The sequence below is a fragment of the Danio rerio genome, chromosome 23 (genome assembly GCF_052040795.2).
Source record: "Danio rerio strain M-AB ecotype USA chromosome 23, GRCz13ab, whole genome shotgun sequence".
Lineage (NCBI taxonomy): Eukaryota > Metazoa > Chordata > Actinopteri > Cypriniformes > Danionidae > Danio > Danio rerio.
In genome coordinates, this window is record NC_141043.1 from 28,560,038 (window position 1) to 28,580,679 (window position 20,642).

Consider the following 20,642-nt stretch of genomic DNA (forward strand, 5'->3'; position numbering starts at 1 on the left):
CAAATTAGAAAAGGTTGATCAGTTCAATTATGCAACTATAAATTAACGTCAGAGCTTATCGATACTTCAGTCTTTTATAATGTAGCACCGATATCGAAAAAGTACCAAGTTTTGGTACCCATCCCAACTAATGTTGCAAAAAACCTATACCCAATAAAATACTAGAACTATCATAATTAAGCAGTGACATCAGGTCTTACCCATGAGACGGGTCCACCACTATGGCTCTCGGATGGGTCATCTTGCCCTCAATGAGAGTTTTGCGTGTTTGAGAGGCTTTCTCCAGTTTGGCCACACTGATGGTCTTTTTGGGTCCATCATCAGTCCAGTACAGGTTTTGCCCCATCCAGTCCACAGCTATACCTTCTACTGTGTGAATACCTGTGGAGCAGAGAGGTGCAAGAAGAGATGTGGAGGAGTTGTCCATCAAATTCAACCTAATAATAACATCCAGCATCACTCACCATCTTTGACGATGATGTCTCTCTCAGTGCCGTCAAGCTTCTGCCTGCCGATGATGTAGCTTGTGGCATCAGCAAAATAGATGAATTCGGTCTCTGCATGGAAGTCCAGCGCTCTCGGGTTATTCAGGTTTTCAATGGGGACGATGTGCTCGTCATAAACAGTAGAATGCATATCCATCCCACGGATGACTCCAGGCCGGCCTTTACCATAGATCAGGAACAGCTCATGCTCTGGTTCTGTATAGGATATATAACAAAGTATAAATAGAAAAATAAAATAGCTGTAATGGATAATACTGTTATATAACAATAATATATGGGTTGTTAAAGAGACATTGCATTTTCACCATCACACATGACAAAATTAAATATAATTTGTATTGTCATCCTTAATATTTTCCCAGTGTTAGGTTGCGGCTGAAAGGGCATCCGCTGCGTACAACATATGCTGGAAAAGTTGGTGGTTCATTCCGCTGTGGTGACCACAGATTAATAAACGGACCAAGCCGAAATGAAAATGAATAAATGAATCACTTAATACTTAGTAAACAGTTAAACATTACTTTCTCTTCCATGGACCTCTTGTTATAAAAACTACAATGTTACTAAATATTTTACATTTTTGAGTCAAATCTTAAAACCGTCCTACGACAGTCTCAAGCATCAATTAAAAAGAGAATCATAAAATCATTAACACCTCAGGCCTAATTTTAGAATTGGCTATCTTTTTATTATTTTTTTTACTAACATTTGCTTAAGTATACAAATGTGAAGAACAGTACAAACAAAAGAGACAAAAAAAGAAAGAAAATGAATACATAAATTAAATAATAAATAAATAATAAATAATACATCAATTGCAAATTGGCATTTATAGATGAGCAAAACAGGTTTAAAACAATCTGATTACTGCTAAACCAAGTATAAGAAAATAAAAATAAGAAAAGCCAAATAATTCACAGTATAAATACCATCAATACAAACTACAATCTTTGTAAATGGCAGTCACTTTAATTAGTTCAAGGACTGTGTTAAGTTGTGACTGAAGCCCTGTGAAAAACCCACAACGTGCACCTGTTTTAGTCTTAACTGTTTTTTGGAACCACTATAAAGTTAAGTTCTGTTGTCCTTTGGTTTGACATGCCTATTTATTGAAAATGACCACCAGGTTAAAAAAATAAATTAATAAAATAAAATTAATTTATTTATTTTATTTGAATATTTTTTACTTTCATTTTATATTATTAAAAATATTATTCTTGTATAATATTTTCATATTATAAAAATATTTTTGTTAATATAAATATATAATTTAATTTCAAATAAATAGCACTATATGAAGAGAAGTGTAGAACAATGAAGAGAAATCACTCTCACCCAATTTTTATATTATTAAGAGTTGTTTAGTAGTTGGTTCTGTGGACAATAAACAAAAAAAATATAGAGCATCTTAAGAGGGCTATTAATATTGACCCCATAATTGTTTACAAAATGTAGAAACTGTTTTCTCCAGAAGAAAAAAATAGGATAGGAAATACTGTGAAAATGTTTTTGTTCCATTGAACATCCTTTAGGAAATATAAAAAAAGTTATAAACATTTTTAAATAAAAACGGCAAAATATATAATATATTAACTTAAGTAGGACAATTTAACACCAACACATTAAAAGAATTGATAAAGATAGTGACTTCTTATATTTCATTTTATAACATCAGACTTCAAACATAAATAGAAAAAAAAAAAAAACTGCCTATTTGTCAACTACGCATATAAGGTTATGGTGTTTGGAACTAATTGAGGGTGGACAGAATGACATTTTACTCACTCTTGCAGGACTTTCCATCACTGCCAAGGCTAAAGCCAGAGCGGCAGCGGCAGGTTCGGGTTTTGTGGCTGTTAGCCAGAAGGCAGATATCAGAGCATCCGCCAGGCTTCCCAAACGGATCCAGAGCACATGCGTGACTGCGTACTGCATGAAAACAGACAGAACACATTATTTTGCCATAAGGAACCAATGGAGAAACCACAGTAAATAAAATGCTAAATATCTTTGGGATTTTTCTGACTACAGTATTTAATAAATTACAGAGCGTGTTTAAAAATGTAATAAAATAAATTAATGTGACACAAAAAGAGCCAGTTGGAGAAGTACAGAAAAGTACACATCTTAATGAGTGCGTCAAGCAGATTTGTATCCATCCATTATTCAGTCTAATTTTTGTGAAAGACATTAAATGCATTTGTAAAAAAACAAACAAACAAAAAAAATAGCCTGTACAAATGTAAGTGTACACAGGTTTTTTTAAATTGTTATGTAGAACTGTACGGTCAGATTTTTGGTTGACCAATCAGCAGAAAGAAGATTTTCATCCTTGCCCAAAAGTAGCCAAATAAGATCAAATATTTTTGCCATTTATGAACATTCTGTGCCAAAATGCAATAAAAATTAAGCTGAATTTAAATAAATAAATTCCAACTTTTCAATAAAATCAAATATAAAAAACATGACATACAGAATAGACTGCTTGAAATGCTTCCCTATTTTTGAATTTAGAAATTGAAAAAAAAAAAGCATTTTTGTGTTGTACCTGTGGGTTGGCGTCTCTGGTGGTAAACATGAAGAGCGCCACCTTTATCCACACGCGTGACCACCTGGAAGTCAGAGCTGTTGAATCGGTTGACTCTGATGACGCTGGTTTTGGGTTGCATGTTGGCGTTGTCAGAGTTGGTGGCATACAGATAGTTCTCAAACACTGTTAAACCATACAGATGCTCAATCTGCCAAAACAAGCAGAATGAAAAGATTAAAATTTATATATTAATTAAATACATGGCAGAGCATAGTGTTTGCCACACCACATATAAAAATGAAATAAATTTATAAATATAAACTGAACTAAACCAATTCAAACTATTGATGATGACAATTTAATTCAATAATCAATTCAAAGCATTTAAAATCAATGCTTCGTTTTTTTATAGAATATTTTAATGCATAACAGAAAAATTCTAGATTGCTTTTGAGACATTTGGTTTCTGTATCTTCAGTGTTATTAACTGACTGATTCATGATATGATACAGTTGATGTTAAAATGATTGAAATTTAAAATCTTTTCAAATTAATTCCCAAGTGCTGTTTAAAGGAGACACATTTTTAAACATAAGTTTTAATAAAAAATATCTAATAACTATTTTCTTTGGTCTTTGCCATGAAGACAGAACATAATATTTTCTTAAAAGTGGAACTTAAAGGGTTTACGTAGGTTAATTAGATTAAATAAGCAAGTTAGTAGTTAATTCTGTAGCCAATTAACAAAAAATATAGAACTTCTTAAGGGGGCTAATAATATTGACCTCAAAATTGTTTACAAAATTTAGAAACTGCTTTCTCAAGAAGAAAAAAATATGATAGTAAAAAACTGTGAAAATGTTCTTGTTCCATTAAACATCACTTGGGAAATATTTAAGGAAAAAAAAATGTATTTGAAAATAAAAAAGAGCAAAATATATTAACTTAAGTAGGACAATTTTAACACTAACAGTGCAAGGTACAACAAGTAGTGTTTATTTTGGCGATACACTGAATGTAAACCAGGACTGAAATGTTTCCAGACACAATGCACTTGCACAATGTTTCGGATGATCTAATGCTGATCTTTCAGTCCTGATGATCGTGTGACTCTCTCAGTTCCACAAACTCATGAGTGATAATGACGTCGATGTCAGTAACATCCTGAGATGGAGGTCAAGGCTCCAAACAAACACATCTTTTACAGCAGGCATGTGTTTGGCGTTCACAAAGACACACAAGTGTGACACTTCAGACATACCAGTAAGCCCTGAATGATGGTGTGCCGGTTCTTGCCTTCGTAATCCACCACCTCAATATAATCTAAGTAAGCATCAGTCCAGTACACCAGCTTGTTGGCCAGGTCCAGAGTGATGCCGTTAGGGAAGACGATTTTACTGTCCACCAGTTTGGTGCGGTTTTGCCCGTCCATATCACAGCGCTCTACTTTTGGGGTCTGGCCATAATCTGTGAAGAACACTTTTCTGGAAGAAAAGAAAAATTATTATGAATGAAGTGTATGCTTTAGGGAATTGAAGAAAAACAAGTCATGACAGAAATATAAATAAATCAAATTTAAATATATATTTTAAAAAAATAAATAAATAATGACTCAATTTTGACAGTAAAACATTTTCTATTTTCAAGATTCATTCATTCATTCATTTTCTTTTTGGCTTAGTCCTTTTGTTAATCAGGGGTTGCCACAGCGGAATGAGCCGCCAACTTATCCAGCATATGGTATTACGCAAAGGATGCCCTTTCAGCTGCAACCCAGCTCTAGGAAACACCCATACACTCTCATTCACACATATACATGCACTACGGACATTTTTGTTTATTCAATTAACCTATAAAGCAAGTCTTTGGACTGTGGGGGAGACAGGAGCACCTGGAGGAAACCAAGGCCAACACGGGGAGAACATGTAAACTCTACACAGAAATGACAACTGGCCCAGCCGGGGCTCGAACCAGTGACCTACTTGCTGTAGAGGAACATTACTACCCACTGTGACACCGTGTCGACCCGATATTTTTTTTTAGGATTTTTGGTTATTATTTAGTTTTTTCCCCAATAATTTACATTGCTTTTAGAAAACATTTAGTAACTTCACTTTTCATGATATGATTTAAAGTCATTCTGTCCAGACCCAGTGTATCATTAAATCTATTCTGGGTTTACTCCCCTCATATCTGTAAACTTACATTTGTAAAAAAAAAAATAAAAAATAAAAAATAAATAAATAAATAAAAGCTATAGCTTTCGGACTCTGAGGAATTTTATTTATATTTTTTATTATAGGAACTATATGGCGCATACTGAAATGGGGGGAAAAGGCTTTTAAAAAGGCAACACCTCTTGCATGGAATAACCTCCAAACAAGTTGCAGTTTAAAGAGTTGGTTTCACTCCTGGCTTTTAACCATTTTCTAAAAAAAAAAAAGTTTTTTAAAAAACTTTTTTTTAAAGATTTAAAATGATTTGGAATTTGTTGTTCTGACTAGTTTTAACTGTCATTGTATGTGTTTTGATGGATGAATGATGTTACAGTTTTTTTGTTGATTTGTTTGTTTGTTAAACTCATGTGAACTGTATACTGCTTAATCTTGACCAGGACGTGCTTGTAAAAGAGATTTTTAATCTCTATGTGCTTTTTCCTGGTGAAATAAAGGAAATAATAATATTAATAATAACAATAGGTGACGCAGTGGCACAGTAGGCAAGAAGGTCGCTAGTTTGAGCCTCTGCTGGGTCAGTTGGCGTTTCTGTGTGGAGTTTGCATGTTCTCCCTGCCTTCGCATGGGTTTCCTCCGGGCGCTCTGGTTTCCCCCACAGTCCAAAGACATGCGGTACAGGTGAATTGGGTAGGCTAAATTGTCCGTAGTGTATGAGTGTGAATGAGTGTGTGTGTGGACGTTTCCCGGAGATGGGTTGCAACTGGATAAGTTGGTGGTTCATTCCACTGTGGTGACCCCGGAATAATAAAGGGACTAAGCCAAAAAGAAAATTAATGAATAAATGAATGAATAATTTTAATAATATTATTAATCATAATGATCATCATTATCATCATTAAAAAATAATTAATTAATAAACTAATAATATTATTTTTATTAAACATTATTTTACCCCAATATCTTTTAATTAGCAGAATACCAAATGATTTGTTTTAAAATAACTTCAACTACTTAACTGACACAAAAACATTAATAACTAAATTAGATTTAATAATAATAATGATAATAATAATAATAATAATAATTCCATTAAGCGCTGTTGATACTTATTAGCAAGATACCTTTTTCATCTTATGTTTTTAGCTTAAACATGCTTCTCTTTCTTCATTTTTTCTGTTCTTTCTTTGTCATTGACTTTTTACCCTTTTTCCACGAACTGGCGGAGCTATGAGAGATGACTCTGTTGCAGAACTATCTTATACTCATCTAATTATTACAGGAAGCTAAAGAAGTCCATATGCTTTTATCGTGAAAAAAGGATCTCCAGTTGAGGAACTGATACTGGGATGTTGCCAATTCATCACATCACCAAACCAAAAATACATAGCTGAGACAGTGCAGAGAGCAAAAGTGAAAAAGTGAGCGGCACTTTTTGCAGCAGCATCTTACCCCATGGCAGGGTCAAGAGCGATTCCTTTAGGGCTGTAGAGCTCCATATCCAGCAGGATCACGCAGATGGAGCCGTCTTTACTGCATACAAATATGCGGTCATCCACATTATCCACAAAGTAGAAGTTTCCGGTCAACCAGTCAATGGCCATTTGCTCCATATCTAGAAGACAAAGAAAGAGAAGTTTTGTTAGATTGAGACAAGTTTGCTTTATTTTAGTCATAACTGCAGCTCCTGTCCGACTCAGCAGAAAGATGCTGCATCATGAAGGAGCACAAATCTCAGGAAACAAGAAGAAGTATGTGTTAAGAAGTGCTTCAGGTTGTTTGTATCTGTGTATGAGTGTGAAATAAAGTCCCATTATCAGGCTACTATCAGAGGAAAAGTTCGACAGATACATTCACTGTGCTTTGCAATCTCCATGGTACTAACTTAAGCCTGTCAGACTTTTTTTCTTCTACATTGACAAAATGTCTATCTTTTTACATTTAACAGACACATTTTTTGTAAAAATACACAGCGAGAAAATAAGTATTGAACACATATGCAAAGGAAACAAGATTAATTTATTTGGAAATTAAGTGATGTGTAATAAAATTAAATGACGCAGAGAAAAGGTATTGAACACATGAAGAAAGGGAGGGGCAGAAAGGCAGTGAAAGCCCAGACAGCAGCTGAAATCTCTCAATAGTATCTGGATGCAGCCTTTATGATGCAGGATGAGATTGCATCGATCAGCGATTCAATGTCAGACCCAGTGCACTCAATGACGTGAGTGATGTCACGGTGACGAGTTGGGTTAGGTAAGTGCATTAGGTAAGTACATTAAAAAACATTTGATTCAACTCAGATTGCACTGCACCAGGAATGCATCCAGACCCCTCTCAAATCTCTCAGTAGTTATCCAGCCCTCTGCTCTTCATCATTGTGAATGAATATTAGCCGCTTCAACAAAACATCTACATTCCTAGGATGATGAAGATGAAACCAGAGTAAACATTTTAGCAAGAACATGACCGAAAAGCCAAGGAAACTCAGAATAGGCTTTAGAGAAAGAAAATCAATCTATAGAATGGCCCAGCCAATCACCTGACTTGAATCCAGTATAAAATACAAATTAAAGATCAGATTTGATAGACGAGACTCACAGAACCATCAAGATTTTTACACATTCTCACACCAGAGCAATGCACAGGACTTATGACAGTTGTCTTTAAGCTTCCTTCACTAAAAAAACCTTTTATTTAAAGTATCAAATACACCTCAGTAGTTCAGTAATTTCTAATTGTGTCAATGTTATTACACATAACTCGTTTTATGTTTGTCTTGTTTGGGTTTTTACCAAGATGTGGCTCAATTTATGTCAATAGCTTATTTAGAAATAATATTCCCCGGAAAAAAACACGATGTGTTTAATACTTGTCAAAACAAGGGTTATTAACTTGCTCATTAAGATTTATTTGATTTCTCTCAAACACTATTTTATTATTAAGGTTAAAATATAAGTGAATAAATCAACACTTACAAGTCATGTTGAAGAAAATCAAACCACAAAAACATTTACTGAAATCTTGTCACGTGGAACTTTGTGATTTTCTTTCTGTTTCATATTTTTTCATTTGTTTTCCTTAAGTGACTTTTTTTTTAAATTGTGTGCTCAGCAAGATTTTTAAATGCATTTCAATTGATATCCCCTCTGCTTCCAGTAACTATGTGAATACTCATTTTGTGCACTGCCATTGCAATTTTAAATCCTTTTAATGTATTTTAAAATTTCATTTATTCAGTTATTTTATTTTATTCAACAGTCATTTCTTTAGTCTTCAATTCAGTGTCATATAATAATTTTAAAATCTAAAAGTTCAATAAACATTTAATAATAAACAAAAATAAATACATAAATAAATAAATAATAAACAAAAAAAAGTCATGCTGCTTAATTTTTTTTTTATTTTAAACTGAAGTATTTGGAAACCCAATGAAATGTATTAAAACTCGCTTGCCATTTTAATGCATCCCTGTTAAATAAAATAATCTTAATGACAGCAAATATTTCAATAGATAAACCAAATTAAAAGTAAATACACATGAATAGTCTGACACGACAAGCTTCATATAAAAACATTAACAAGCCCAGCTTACAAAACACAAGCAAAACCAATTAATCTAAATCACTCATTAATTCATTCTGACGTCAAACGTTGCACCGAACTGAATGCAACACTTATGTAACAAACTGTTGTACACATGATTTACACAGAAACTAGTTCTGCTTGTGTTTTACGAATACGGCTCAGTGGGTTTTTATGCATGTCTGTGCAAATGCATGCATCTGTGTGTGTGTTTGTGTGAGAAACTCTGACTCACTGTCACAAGACAATTACTCACTCTGTGTTTCTTTCCCATTTCTAGCATCACAGCAATTAAAAAGACAGCTAGTGGGAGGAAAAGAAGCAAAAACTATACCAAGACAATACGATGAAAAGCGTAAAGCTACAGTATATTGTTAAAACCTGACACTGCAGTACTGCACCTTTCCCCACACAGGGAGGCTGGACTTGGCTGCACAGATATCCCCATTTCTGGGAAAAGAGTTTGAAATGGTAATTCACCGAATACTGAGTTTCTCTTTCTCATCTCCAACAATAAGACTCTTTCTGCGCGGGCTGTGCAGAGCTCCAGCTGTGCGGTGCCTCCCATGATGCTTAGTGTTGCAACAGCTGCCACCGTACTTCCTGTTACTGACTGGAGTTTTTTTTTTTTTTTGCAAGCATCCACTAATGATCCTCAGACATAAGCACATGTCCTTGTTGTGCAACCCAGATGCAAACAGTTCTCACACTTTTCTACAAAGTCCAGTAAAAGGCAGCCCTACCGGGAAATACGAAGCTACCTCCAGGCCACATGAAACCCTCCTCCCTCTCGCACTGCAAAACAAACACCCACAGTACCTGTTGCGCAAAACTGTACAAGACATGCTATTCCACAGGACACTTCATTCTGCTAAATCAAACTCATCTTCCTGTAACCCCTTGTTCCTTCAGAATGAAAGCATTAAATCATTTAAAAATATACAGTTGAAGTCAATAATACGAGCCCTCCTGTGAATTTTTGTTCCTTTCCAAATATTTCCCAAATGATGTTTAACTGAGCAAGACATTTTTCACACTTTTTAATATAATATTTTTTTTTTCTGGAGAAAGTCTTATTTGTTTTATTCAGTTCAGTTTTTTATAGCAGTTTCTAAATTAAAAAAAAAACATTTTAAGGTCAATATTATTAGTCCTCTGTGGTGGAAAATTTTATTTTTATTATTACTAAAACCTTAATTTCTATAAAACTTTTCTCTTTCTTACTAGAAACACCATATATTAAGAAACATATGTCTTTCTAAGAAAAGATGATACAAAAACATAGCTTTTAAACAGACTACCTGACAAAAGTGTTGTCGCCTAATCTAGTTTTAGGAACAAATTTGCTATCAAAGCCTCTAGATTTTACCTAAATAAAATAGGATCATGCCTTCATTTTCAATTATTTGATCAGGACAGTAAGGTCTGACTTTGCTTAGACAAAAGTCTTGTCACTTAATAGAAATAAGGATCAGTATAAAATTTAAAGACGTGGTGCAGTGGAAAAAGAATTGATATTGTGTATAAGCTTGAAGGACTGCATCCATACATATCTGCAATGACTGCAAAGAAAGCATTCTTGCAGGACTCCCAGAGTTCATCAACATCCTTTGGATTGATCTTTAACGCCTCCTCCTTTATCTTACCCCAGACATGCTCAATAATGTTCATATATGGTGTCTGGGCTGGCCAATCATGGAGCACCTTGACCTTCTTTGCCTTCAGGAACTTTGATGTGGAGGCTGAAGTATGAAAAGGAGCGCCATCCTGCTGAAAAATTTGCCCTCTCCTGTGGTTTGTAATGCAATAGGCAGCACAAATGTCTTGATGCCTCAGGCTGATGATGTTGCCATCCACTCTGAAAATCTCTCAAACATCCCAAATTGAATGTAACCCTAAACCATTAATTTTTCTTCACCAAACTTGACTGATTTCCGTGAGATTCTCAGGTCTATGCGGATTCCATAGGTCTTCTGCAGTATTTGTGATTATTGTGATGCAACAGATGATTCATCTGAGAAATCTACCTTCTGCCACTTTTCTAAATGATCAACTAGAAGTCAAGTTATTATGTGTTACTCTTACAACTGGGATCGATGACGAGACTTTTGTCAGGTAGTGTATGCGATCAATAAGTGTAAATCCTGGCTCTAAAATCTAATGGTAGGTGTCATCTGTGACAAAGTGGGGATTGATGAAAGGGAAATAGATACAACCTGGTGTCTGGCTAGCCTGTGTGTCGCACTCTGCAGCTACAGGTGTTCATGCATGACGGTCAAACCAACAGTATTCTTTGCAAAGAATAAAATCAATATATATTTGATTTTAGTAAAAGGGAAAGGTACCAAACGTGGTTATAAACTGAGATTGCTTGTGAAATTAAAGCTAAAGGGATTTTGAAAGAAGAAATGTAAGGAAAAATAGATTAGGGGAAGTAAAGATTGCTTCGATTGCTTGCTAAGCGGGTGCCGATACAGGCATGTGACTGAATATATAAAAGTGTAACTATGGAAGTTAATACAATGTTCCAAAGCTACTAGTAAAGTAAAGCTTAACTATATCAGTAACAGAAACACAAGATATATAAGAAGGCTGAGCAGAACAAAGCGTTGAGTGTCTTTGAGGCCTGGGAGCTGCTGCAGGGACTCTTGTGAACGAACAAGAGTTACAGAAGCTCTCAGATGAATAGAATATAAAATGCTGATGCTTCAAATAACAATATATAATATGTAAACAATATATGAGTCAAAATGATAAAAGTGCATAAAACAGGGTCTTAGAAATAATGCACATCACAACACCACAAATAGCCATGTGCAAAGTAAAATAACTGTAAAGTCACTTAATACATTCCCTGTTAGTGAATTGGGTATGTGTATATTGTGTGTGCATAATCATCTTGCTACCATGTAAAAAGCTATTATGAAATATTGTTACTTAACATCGGTTCTCGGAAACATAAGACTGTCAAAAACTATGTTAAAAAAACATTGGTTCTGTCTATCACTATTAGACACATAAACAGATGGTCAAAAACAAAATCTAAATGTTAAAAATATTGATACTTTGTATTGGTTAGTGGGGACATACATTGAAACAAAAAGAAACTGTTACAATATACATGGTTGATGAGGATTTACATAACTCCATATTCCAGATACTTGCTTGAGATGCAGGGGCCATAAAGGAACGTTGTATCACTGTATATGAGAATGTAAAGAAATACAGAACTTTTGGAAAGGCGTGAAAGAAATTGTAAAAAATATTCTTGAGGTTAATATACCAATGTCTCCTTTCATTTTTTTTATTTCACTTATATTCCAAGGAGATTAAGTTAAAAAAGACGAAGCATATATTTATGAAAAAATACTAAGAGGCCTTTTGTTTTGTTTGTTGGTTTATGTTAAATCTGACACATGGAAATGTGCATGCACATGTTAAAATATAATAAAAAGGAATTGGGGGGAAATGTAAAAAAAATGGAACTTTTAAATTGACTTAACTTAATTTGCTATTCATTTTATATCAGATTGAGAAGAAGTTTACTCACTTTAAGTAGTCAACTAATGGCTTTAAAAGCAATGATTTTACTCATCACGTTTTACTGTGTAAGAAGAACTTTATTAAAGAATCAAGCTGCCATCTTAAAATTAGCTTAACTGTTAGCCATTTACCCATTCATCTTATATGTTATATAGGTATAGGTTTCATTGTTTCATGAAGTTAAATATTAAGTAATAATGACAATATTTTATTTTGTGTGTAAATATCAAATAATTTTTTATTGTGGCATGTGTTAGCATCTGTTATACTATACACTAGAAAATTACTGATAATCAATGTCTCAATTTGTAACATGAATATTGTACATTTTGGACAACTCACATAAATACATTTTTGTTATTAAGATCATTAAAATAACCGACAAAATCAGAATAACAGTACTTGCATAAAATCTGAAATATTTAGAGCATGTTCAGTTCAGAGCTGTGGTTATTTGTCCAAAAATTGTATTCAAATCTTAAAGAAATATCAGTTCTGTGTATATGTTATTAGGCACATCAAAAACACCACTGGTTCTATATATCTGTTACCTAGTGGGACATAAACATGCAAGTAATCTTTATTGTTAAAAACAACAACATCTACATATGAATACTACTCAAACTCTACTGTAACTATTATATAAAGTTACTTTATTTGTGTTGCTTGTTTAAACTACTTATTTAAAATAAGCTGAAATGACACAGTTATTGAGCTTTTGTTGGAACAACTTAATTATTTTATGTTCAATCCAATTAAATTTGTTAAATCTGTAGTTAGCTTAATTGATTATATTATCGACAATATGAATGAATTGTGTGGACCTAGGCATGGGATGATAACCGGTTTAAAGGTTTACCATGGTCAGGAAAATTCAAGGTATTAAAACCGCAAAAATATTAGGATATACCGTTCCGAAGATATATGTAAAGGTGTTTTAAAGAAATCTGTTTTCGAAACTATTGAAGACAGCAGAAGTCAATTATTTACTTTAATAATTTAGGCTTACTGCTCCAAAATATTATAAATGTTTCCTAAAATGAAATATTAATGTTGTTTTTTTACTAAGACATTTCAAAAAAACTTATTTTAGAGCAGTAACTGTGATACTGGGAAACATATCTTGGATATTTTTATCCAAGGTAATCATACCGTCAGAAAATTGTACCGGCCCATGTCTGTGGAACCCTGCATTTTTTACAGTGTGCGAGGCAAACCCAAGGGGATTGACTGTTGCAAAAATAATACACCAGCAACATTTGTTTCATCAACAAAAACACAAGCAACGACTGAAACAAAAACAAACAAAATCAACAGCTGATTTACAGATTAGCACTTGACTAAACAATTTACGCTAATATGCTGCCAGGCACCAGGCTCATTTAGCGACACTATTAACATCCAATTTAAACTCCCATCAATCATTTTGTTTATTATTAAAATACCACACAAGAGCTTAGCTTTTGCCGCAACAGTTAAAGCACATGTAGGCCATTTCTAAAGTGCAGCAAGGCTTCATGAAAGTGAAAATAACACACCAGAGATACAGTTGAAGTCAAAATATGAATGAATTTAATATTTCCAAAAAGATGTTAAACTGAACAAGGAAATTTTTATAGTAATTCCTAAAATATTTTTTTCTTCTGTTTTATTTCGGCTACAATGAAAGCAGTTAAAAAATTAAACATTAAGGTCAATATTAATAGTTTCCTTAAGCATTATTTTGTTTCGATTGTCTCAATTTGATTGTCTACAGAAAGAACCACTATTATAGAATGACTTGCCTAATTACCCTAACTTGCGTAATTAACATAGTGAAACCTTTAAATAGCACTTTAATTAAGTCCTGGATTATGTATATTGAATATGTAAGAACACAGATGTGCTTTGTCTACTAAAGAAAGAAAATTGATTGATTTATGTTTAATTTTAATGTTGGAAAAATGTTATTCGCCTCTTTATTAAACTTTGGTTGAGAAACCTTATAACATGTTTGGCTCTTGAAAAGCTCACATATTCAATAATAAAAAAACTCCTCTGAATTGTGTGAACTTTGTGAAAAATGAGCTATTGAAGAAGCTTTGGAAGTCTGAAGCTGTGGAATGTGAATTGGTGCCTAATTAGATTTCTTTTTTTATATTAATCAATACATTTATTATTTTATCAGGATTATTGTTAATTTTTATTTTACCCTAAACATGTCTGTGTAGGTTTTGGGTATTGGGGTTTGAATTATTGTAAAGACATGTTATACAAAATTAAGCTGAATACTAGTATCTTGAAAAATATCATATTAAATATCTTAAAATATATTATTAGAAATGAGTTATTAAAACTATTATGTTTAGAAATGTGTAAAAAAAAAAAAAATCTAATTTCCATTAACAGAAATTGGGGAAAAAATAGACAGGGGGGGCTAATAATTCTGACTTCAACTAAATGTATGTGAGGACACATCAGTCACACTTCATGACTGAATGAACACACCAGCAGACTCGAGCACTCCGATACATCTGGACTAGATGTAGAACATTATTAAAACTGCAGGACAGCTCTTACACAACCAGCGGCAAGGACGCCTTGAACCAATGAAGCATCATGACACCCTTAAGCATGACTAAGAGAGAAGCAATATGCACCATTTAGGTTCATAAGTCACAGCAGGGACATCCACTCGCCCAACACCCCTCCAAACACAATGAAGATGAGTGTCCTGCTCGGCTTTCAGGCTTTTTACGGGGGACAGCGGTCACGGGGCACATCTGGAGAGCTCATCTGCCCAGCATGCAACAGTTATAAATCACTCCCTCTGTGTTTAACTGGGCCGTTCAAGTGAATGCAGTGCAGCCATTGCAGCATCACATAAACCTTGTGCATCACAGTACTGCCTGCTACATATTCAGTCATTAAAAAGACCCACCCTTCTCCTCATATTAACAGATTGACAAAAAATAATAATATGATAATGAAATATCGGTGTTATCAGGCTAGGCATGGGACGATAACCATTTAAGGTATACCGCGGTTAGAAAAAGTCAAGGATTTACTTTTAAGGACAACAGTATCTCCAGCAGAACAAAATATCCAAAGATGCAGTTTTAGATCATAAAGAAAACTGTGTTTTTGAAACAAGTTAAGACAGCAGATGTCAAGTAATCTTTTGAATTATTAATGAATCTTTTGAACATGTTTAGTGCTCCAAATTATAAATCTTTCAAAAAAAATTAAATAAATTGTTTTCAAAGGGGAAAAAAGTTTTTGTTTTTTACCCAGACATTGAAAAAGAATATATTTTAAAGCAGTGAGCACAATATTGTGATACCGTGAACCAGTGATATTTTTATCCAAGGTTATCATATCATCAGAATCTTATACCGGCCCTTGCCTATATCGGGCACATACATCAAAATTATTGGCCCCTTGATATTTTTTTCAACACATTTCTAAACATAATAGTTTTAATAACTTCTTTCTAATGACTGATTTCTTTGCTATGATGACATTAAATAATATTTTACTAGATATTTTTTAAGACACTTCTATACAGCTTAAAGTGCCATTTAAAGGCTTAAGGTTAATTATGCAAGTCATTGTATATCAGTGGTTCGTTCTGTAGACAATACAAAAAACTATTGCTTAAGGGGGCTAAAAATACTGACTTTAAAATGGTTTTAAAAATATCAAATACTGTTTTTATTCTCGTCAAAATAAAAGAAACGAAACTTACTGTTTCAGAAGAAACAACATTATCAGGAAAACATTGTGTAAAATTCTTTGCTCTGTTAAATTTTGTCTTCAACTGTAAATAGACTGTAAAAAACTAAAATAAAATGTTAAAGACATTGGTTTTGCATATTGTTATTGTGCACAGATTTTCAACCGAACAATTAAAACGAAGGTTTAGAAAAGTGTAGTGGAATAAGGAAGTGGAACAAATGAAACCCCGCATTTTACAAAAATAATCTCATGACAACCTGTTTCTTTTTGATTTAGTGGCTAAATCGTGAGAATTTGTATGATCTCATTTGCACAATTTAGTACGATTTGCGTGGGTTTAGGGGCAGGGTTGAGCATTATGCCTCCTTTTTAAAACCGTACATTTGTTAACAACTGAACTTGTATGAATTAGCCTCTAAACAGACCAACATAAAGAATAGTTACATTTTCTCATGAGATCAGGATTTTTTCAACAGATTCTGCAGTTGTTATAATTCCTCTGGGGTCAGCAAACACATTGGAATCTCTTGCTTCACACAGGAGAAATAGATCCACATAAAGCTTAAATTCTCCTCCTTTAAACGAGCCATCTACACTTAAAGAACAAATGTTCTCTGGTTTTGAAATTTGTGTGAAACAAACGCAAGGTCCGTTCCGTCAAACACCTATCACGTGACAGCAACTGCACGAATGCCCACAAAATAGTAAACAAACAGGTCGCTGACTATTTGGGAGGAGATTTACCATAAAGACCAAGTTGGGAAATACTTCAGATGATCAGCGTGACCATGATGTTGTATAAAATGTAAACAATAAAGGATCATAAAGGGGCTTGATTTAAAACCTTGTTCCTTTCGAGTGTGCATCAGCTTGGGTAACCTGTAAATTGTGGATTTTATTTAATTAAAATAAATTCAATTTAAGTTTACTTATATAGCACTTATCACAATAAATATTGTTTCAAAGCAGCTTTATAAAATGTGCACATTACTGCATTACAATCAAAATCAGAAAAGTTAAGGTTTTTACATAACTTAAAAAAGACTAATTACTGTTTAGGAATGAAACTAAAGAGACAATTGACGTTTAAGTTTACTGATGATTCCAAATATGAAATTTAATTGTAGCTTGGCAAGCAGTTCTGGAGAATTTATGTTTTCCCATTAAAACTGAATAACTGTTTGATGCGAAGAGTGAAACGACTTGCCTTAAAGATCCCATGAAATTAAGGTAGAGTTTTTTAGATGTTAGTATCATTCATTCATTCATTTTCTTTTCGGCTAAGCCTCTTTATTAATCTGGGGTCGCCACAGCGGAATGAACTACCAACTTATGTTAGTATCATTATTGTTTGTTTTTAAGAGATCTATTATCTAGTGTGCGCTAAATCTGTGTTTAGAAGATATAGAACTAATATAAACATGTAACGCTTGTAGTGTCACATCCATCTAAACGGATCTAAGGTTTTTTCCAGGTCACCTCATACTTCAGTTTCTCATTACCCAATCAAATGCTCTCTAATATCTGACAAGCTCCGCCCCCTTCATGACGCTTCACATTTGATGCGCTTGAGATCAACCACTTTCACTGGCAGAGCGGTGATAATGCAAAACACTATTGGCTGATTTTTCTAAAGGGGAGGAACTACACTATGTCCCACCCTCTCTTTGTGTTTAGGTTGAAATGACCTCAAACGTAAAAAAAAAAATGCACATTTCGAAGCACTTCACAAGACCTTTAAAGGGATTTTGACAATAAATAGTGTTCATAAGTGAAGGGCTGCTTTGTTTACAAAAGTAACCCTGAAAACATTACATGAACACTGCTCATCTACTGGCAGAAAATGAATTTGCCTCACTTCTACAGGTTTGTTCAAAGATGTTTTATGTAGTTCACCAATAGTTTTACACAAAACTAAAGTCAGACTATTTTCTTTCTGCTAATTTCGAAGTTATATAATTCAATTTAGATTAAAAATCTCATATATATATATATATATATATATATATATATATATATATATATATATATATATATATATATATATATATATATATATATATATATATATATATAATATCACTCTCCCTCTCTTTGATCTCAAATAAATAAAGCTTCCGCCTCACAGGACTATCTGGCAAATATGTGCTCATTAAAAAGAACTGTCCTTCCATTTCTCCTGCAAAACGGCCACACAGAGGCATTAGGTGTGTGGCTGTAATAACAGTCGTCCTGTGCACTGAATAGCGGAAGCTGCTGATTTATAGGTCCAGTTAGAATCAGATCAGAACTTTGATAACATATAATTATCTCAGGCCTGGTGGTGCAGGGCCTCTGGACGTAGCGTAATTGAATGAGGATGGTCTGATTTATGGCCTCTTTAAGGAAGTTTTGTGGCTGGTTTTGTGAAAGGCTCTGGAAGCTACATAATTGGTGGTGTAGGTGCTCAGCGAAGCTACAGTGAAGCAGAGGACAGGAGTTTGAGGACGTGTCAAAAGGAGGACAAGGACAAAGCATTCCAAGAGTTTATGTTTGTTTAATGAGGTCATGCTGGACTCAGTTTTGAACATTTTTTTTTTATTTTGAGCTGCTACCTTCTGTGAATGGATCTGTGTGATCAGTGAGTTTGTGAATGAATCATGCAAATCAGCTTTGTAAAACAAATTTACCAACTGATTTAGCAAAATTTGCAGACTTAAGACAAAATGTAATTACTGAATGAACAGTATGGAACCATGAATGACTAAATGTAAAACTCAAACATGATTATTATTAATATTATTGATTATTAATCATTTATTAATATAAAGTATTACTATTATTGTTGTTGTTATTAGAAGTAGTAGTAGTATATTAAGAGGTATTTTAGTACAATTTGGTATCTTAAGTGCTAAGTGATGAATATCAAGCACTTTTATAAAAAAAACTTTGCATAAATTTTTAAATTCTTTTAAATGTATTAATAATTTTTAATTTTCAAGATGCTGAATATTAGTATTTTCTATTATTATTATAATTACTGCAGCCGTGTAAATAAATTCCAAATAGGTTATAGAACATAAATGAAAATACTAACATAAAATCATATTTATATATTTTATACAGTATTTTCTTGTACACTAAAAGCGTCATTAGCAAGAAACAACATTCCAAGTGCACTGTGTGATTTTAAATGTAAAATCTTTAAACATTATAGATTTTACATACAATTTATTTTCTTCTGTTTAGAACATTTATATAAATGTCAGGTTGCTATAAAATGACAATAATTATATCTGTTATGACGAAGTCCTTGAATTTGGATAAATGACTTAACCAACTTATGAGCAACACATTCAGACACGTTTCTGAAAAGGATCAGCAGTTTCATAAAAATAGCATAAAATAAAATCCCTGATGATCCAAAAAACTAAGCAAACATCTAATAACTCTTAACAAATTGGTGAAGAAACTGGAAACCACTACTAACATTTATAAAAACGCCTGCTGAAAACTTAATGTCCAAAATAAAAAGGGAATTAACAAGATTCGAACTTATCTAATTTATTTTTCATAATATTTTTTTAGGATTATAATAATAAAAAAATTAATAAAACAAAAAATAAAATAGAACAGAATACAATAAAAATAAAATAAAATATAAAATAAAACCAAATAGAATAAAACATAAAATAGAACAGAATGAAATAAAACAATCATAATAAAAAGGAACAGAATAGAATAAAAATGAAACAGAACAGAATAGAATAGAATAAAAAATAAAATAAAATAAAAAATAAAATAGAACAAAATAGAATAAAAAATAAAATTAAATACAGAACAGATTAGACTAAAAAGAATAGAATAAAATATAAATAAAATAGATTAAAATAAAAAATAATTTTATATATATATATATATATATATATATATATATATAAATTTAATTTAATTAAATAATGAAACTTAATTAAATTAACAACAACAACAACAATAATAATAATAATTATTATTATTATTATTATTATTATTAAATTCCCACATTCAACAATGACATAGTGTTCATTGTTAAAATATATATTCCTTTAAATCCTGCATAAGCACCCATCTGGCTGCTAGTGGAAAAGTGAATCCGTGTTGGACATTCTTGTGTGCTCTGCTTAACAGCTGAAGCCTGAGCTGAATGAGTCCAGGCTGCTGACCCCATCTCATCTCCAAATCACACCACTGTCCGGAAATTTCACAACCATACCAGGAGTGGATGTGTAGGCGAGATCTCTGAGTCACAGACATCCAGCTGGGGACCTGCACCTCAACCACTGTCCTGCAGAGATTCAAAGTCACAAACGCTGAGGGGGATTCAGACTGCTGATTTCCTCTCGACTGACTCGATCACTCTGAAATAAGAGGGTCCAGACTTCCTGTAAAACTTCTCTCAGACAATAAGCTCTATTCAAAAACCCTGTGCGCTGCCTTACTGTCAGATATGAGAGCTTTGATCTACTTTAAATATGTTAAGAATCAGACAAATGCATAACAATGAATCATTATTATTGTTGGATAAAATATATTAGGCATATATAAACTGACTTTGGTGTCCACAGTAAA

At 33.0% G+C, this 20,642-nt stretch overlaps 1 protein-coding gene across 2 annotated transcripts in view; it reads right to left on the reverse strand.

The window, feature by feature from the left end:
• lrp1ab (low density lipoprotein receptor-related protein 1Ab) overlaps positions 1 to 20,642 on the reverse strand; it is a 223,510-nt gene that overhangs the window by 110,977 nt on the left and 91,891 nt on the right. For both annotated transcript variants that reach the window (XM_087307138.1, XM_087307137.1), the window contains exons 7-12: positions 6,663 to 6,825; positions 4,298 to 4,520; positions 3,055 to 3,244; positions 2,292 to 2,435; positions 465 to 701; positions 201 to 381 (exon numbers count right to left, since the gene is read on the reverse strand). In XM_087307138.1, the coding sequence (XP_087163264.1) occupies positions 201 to 381; positions 465 to 701; positions 2,292 to 2,435; positions 3,055 to 3,244; positions 4,298 to 4,520; positions 6,663 to 6,825 (1,138 nt within the window). The remainder of the gene's footprint in view (positions 1 to 200; positions 382 to 464; positions 702 to 2,291; positions 2,436 to 3,054; positions 3,245 to 4,297; positions 4,521 to 6,662; positions 6,826 to 20,642) is intronic.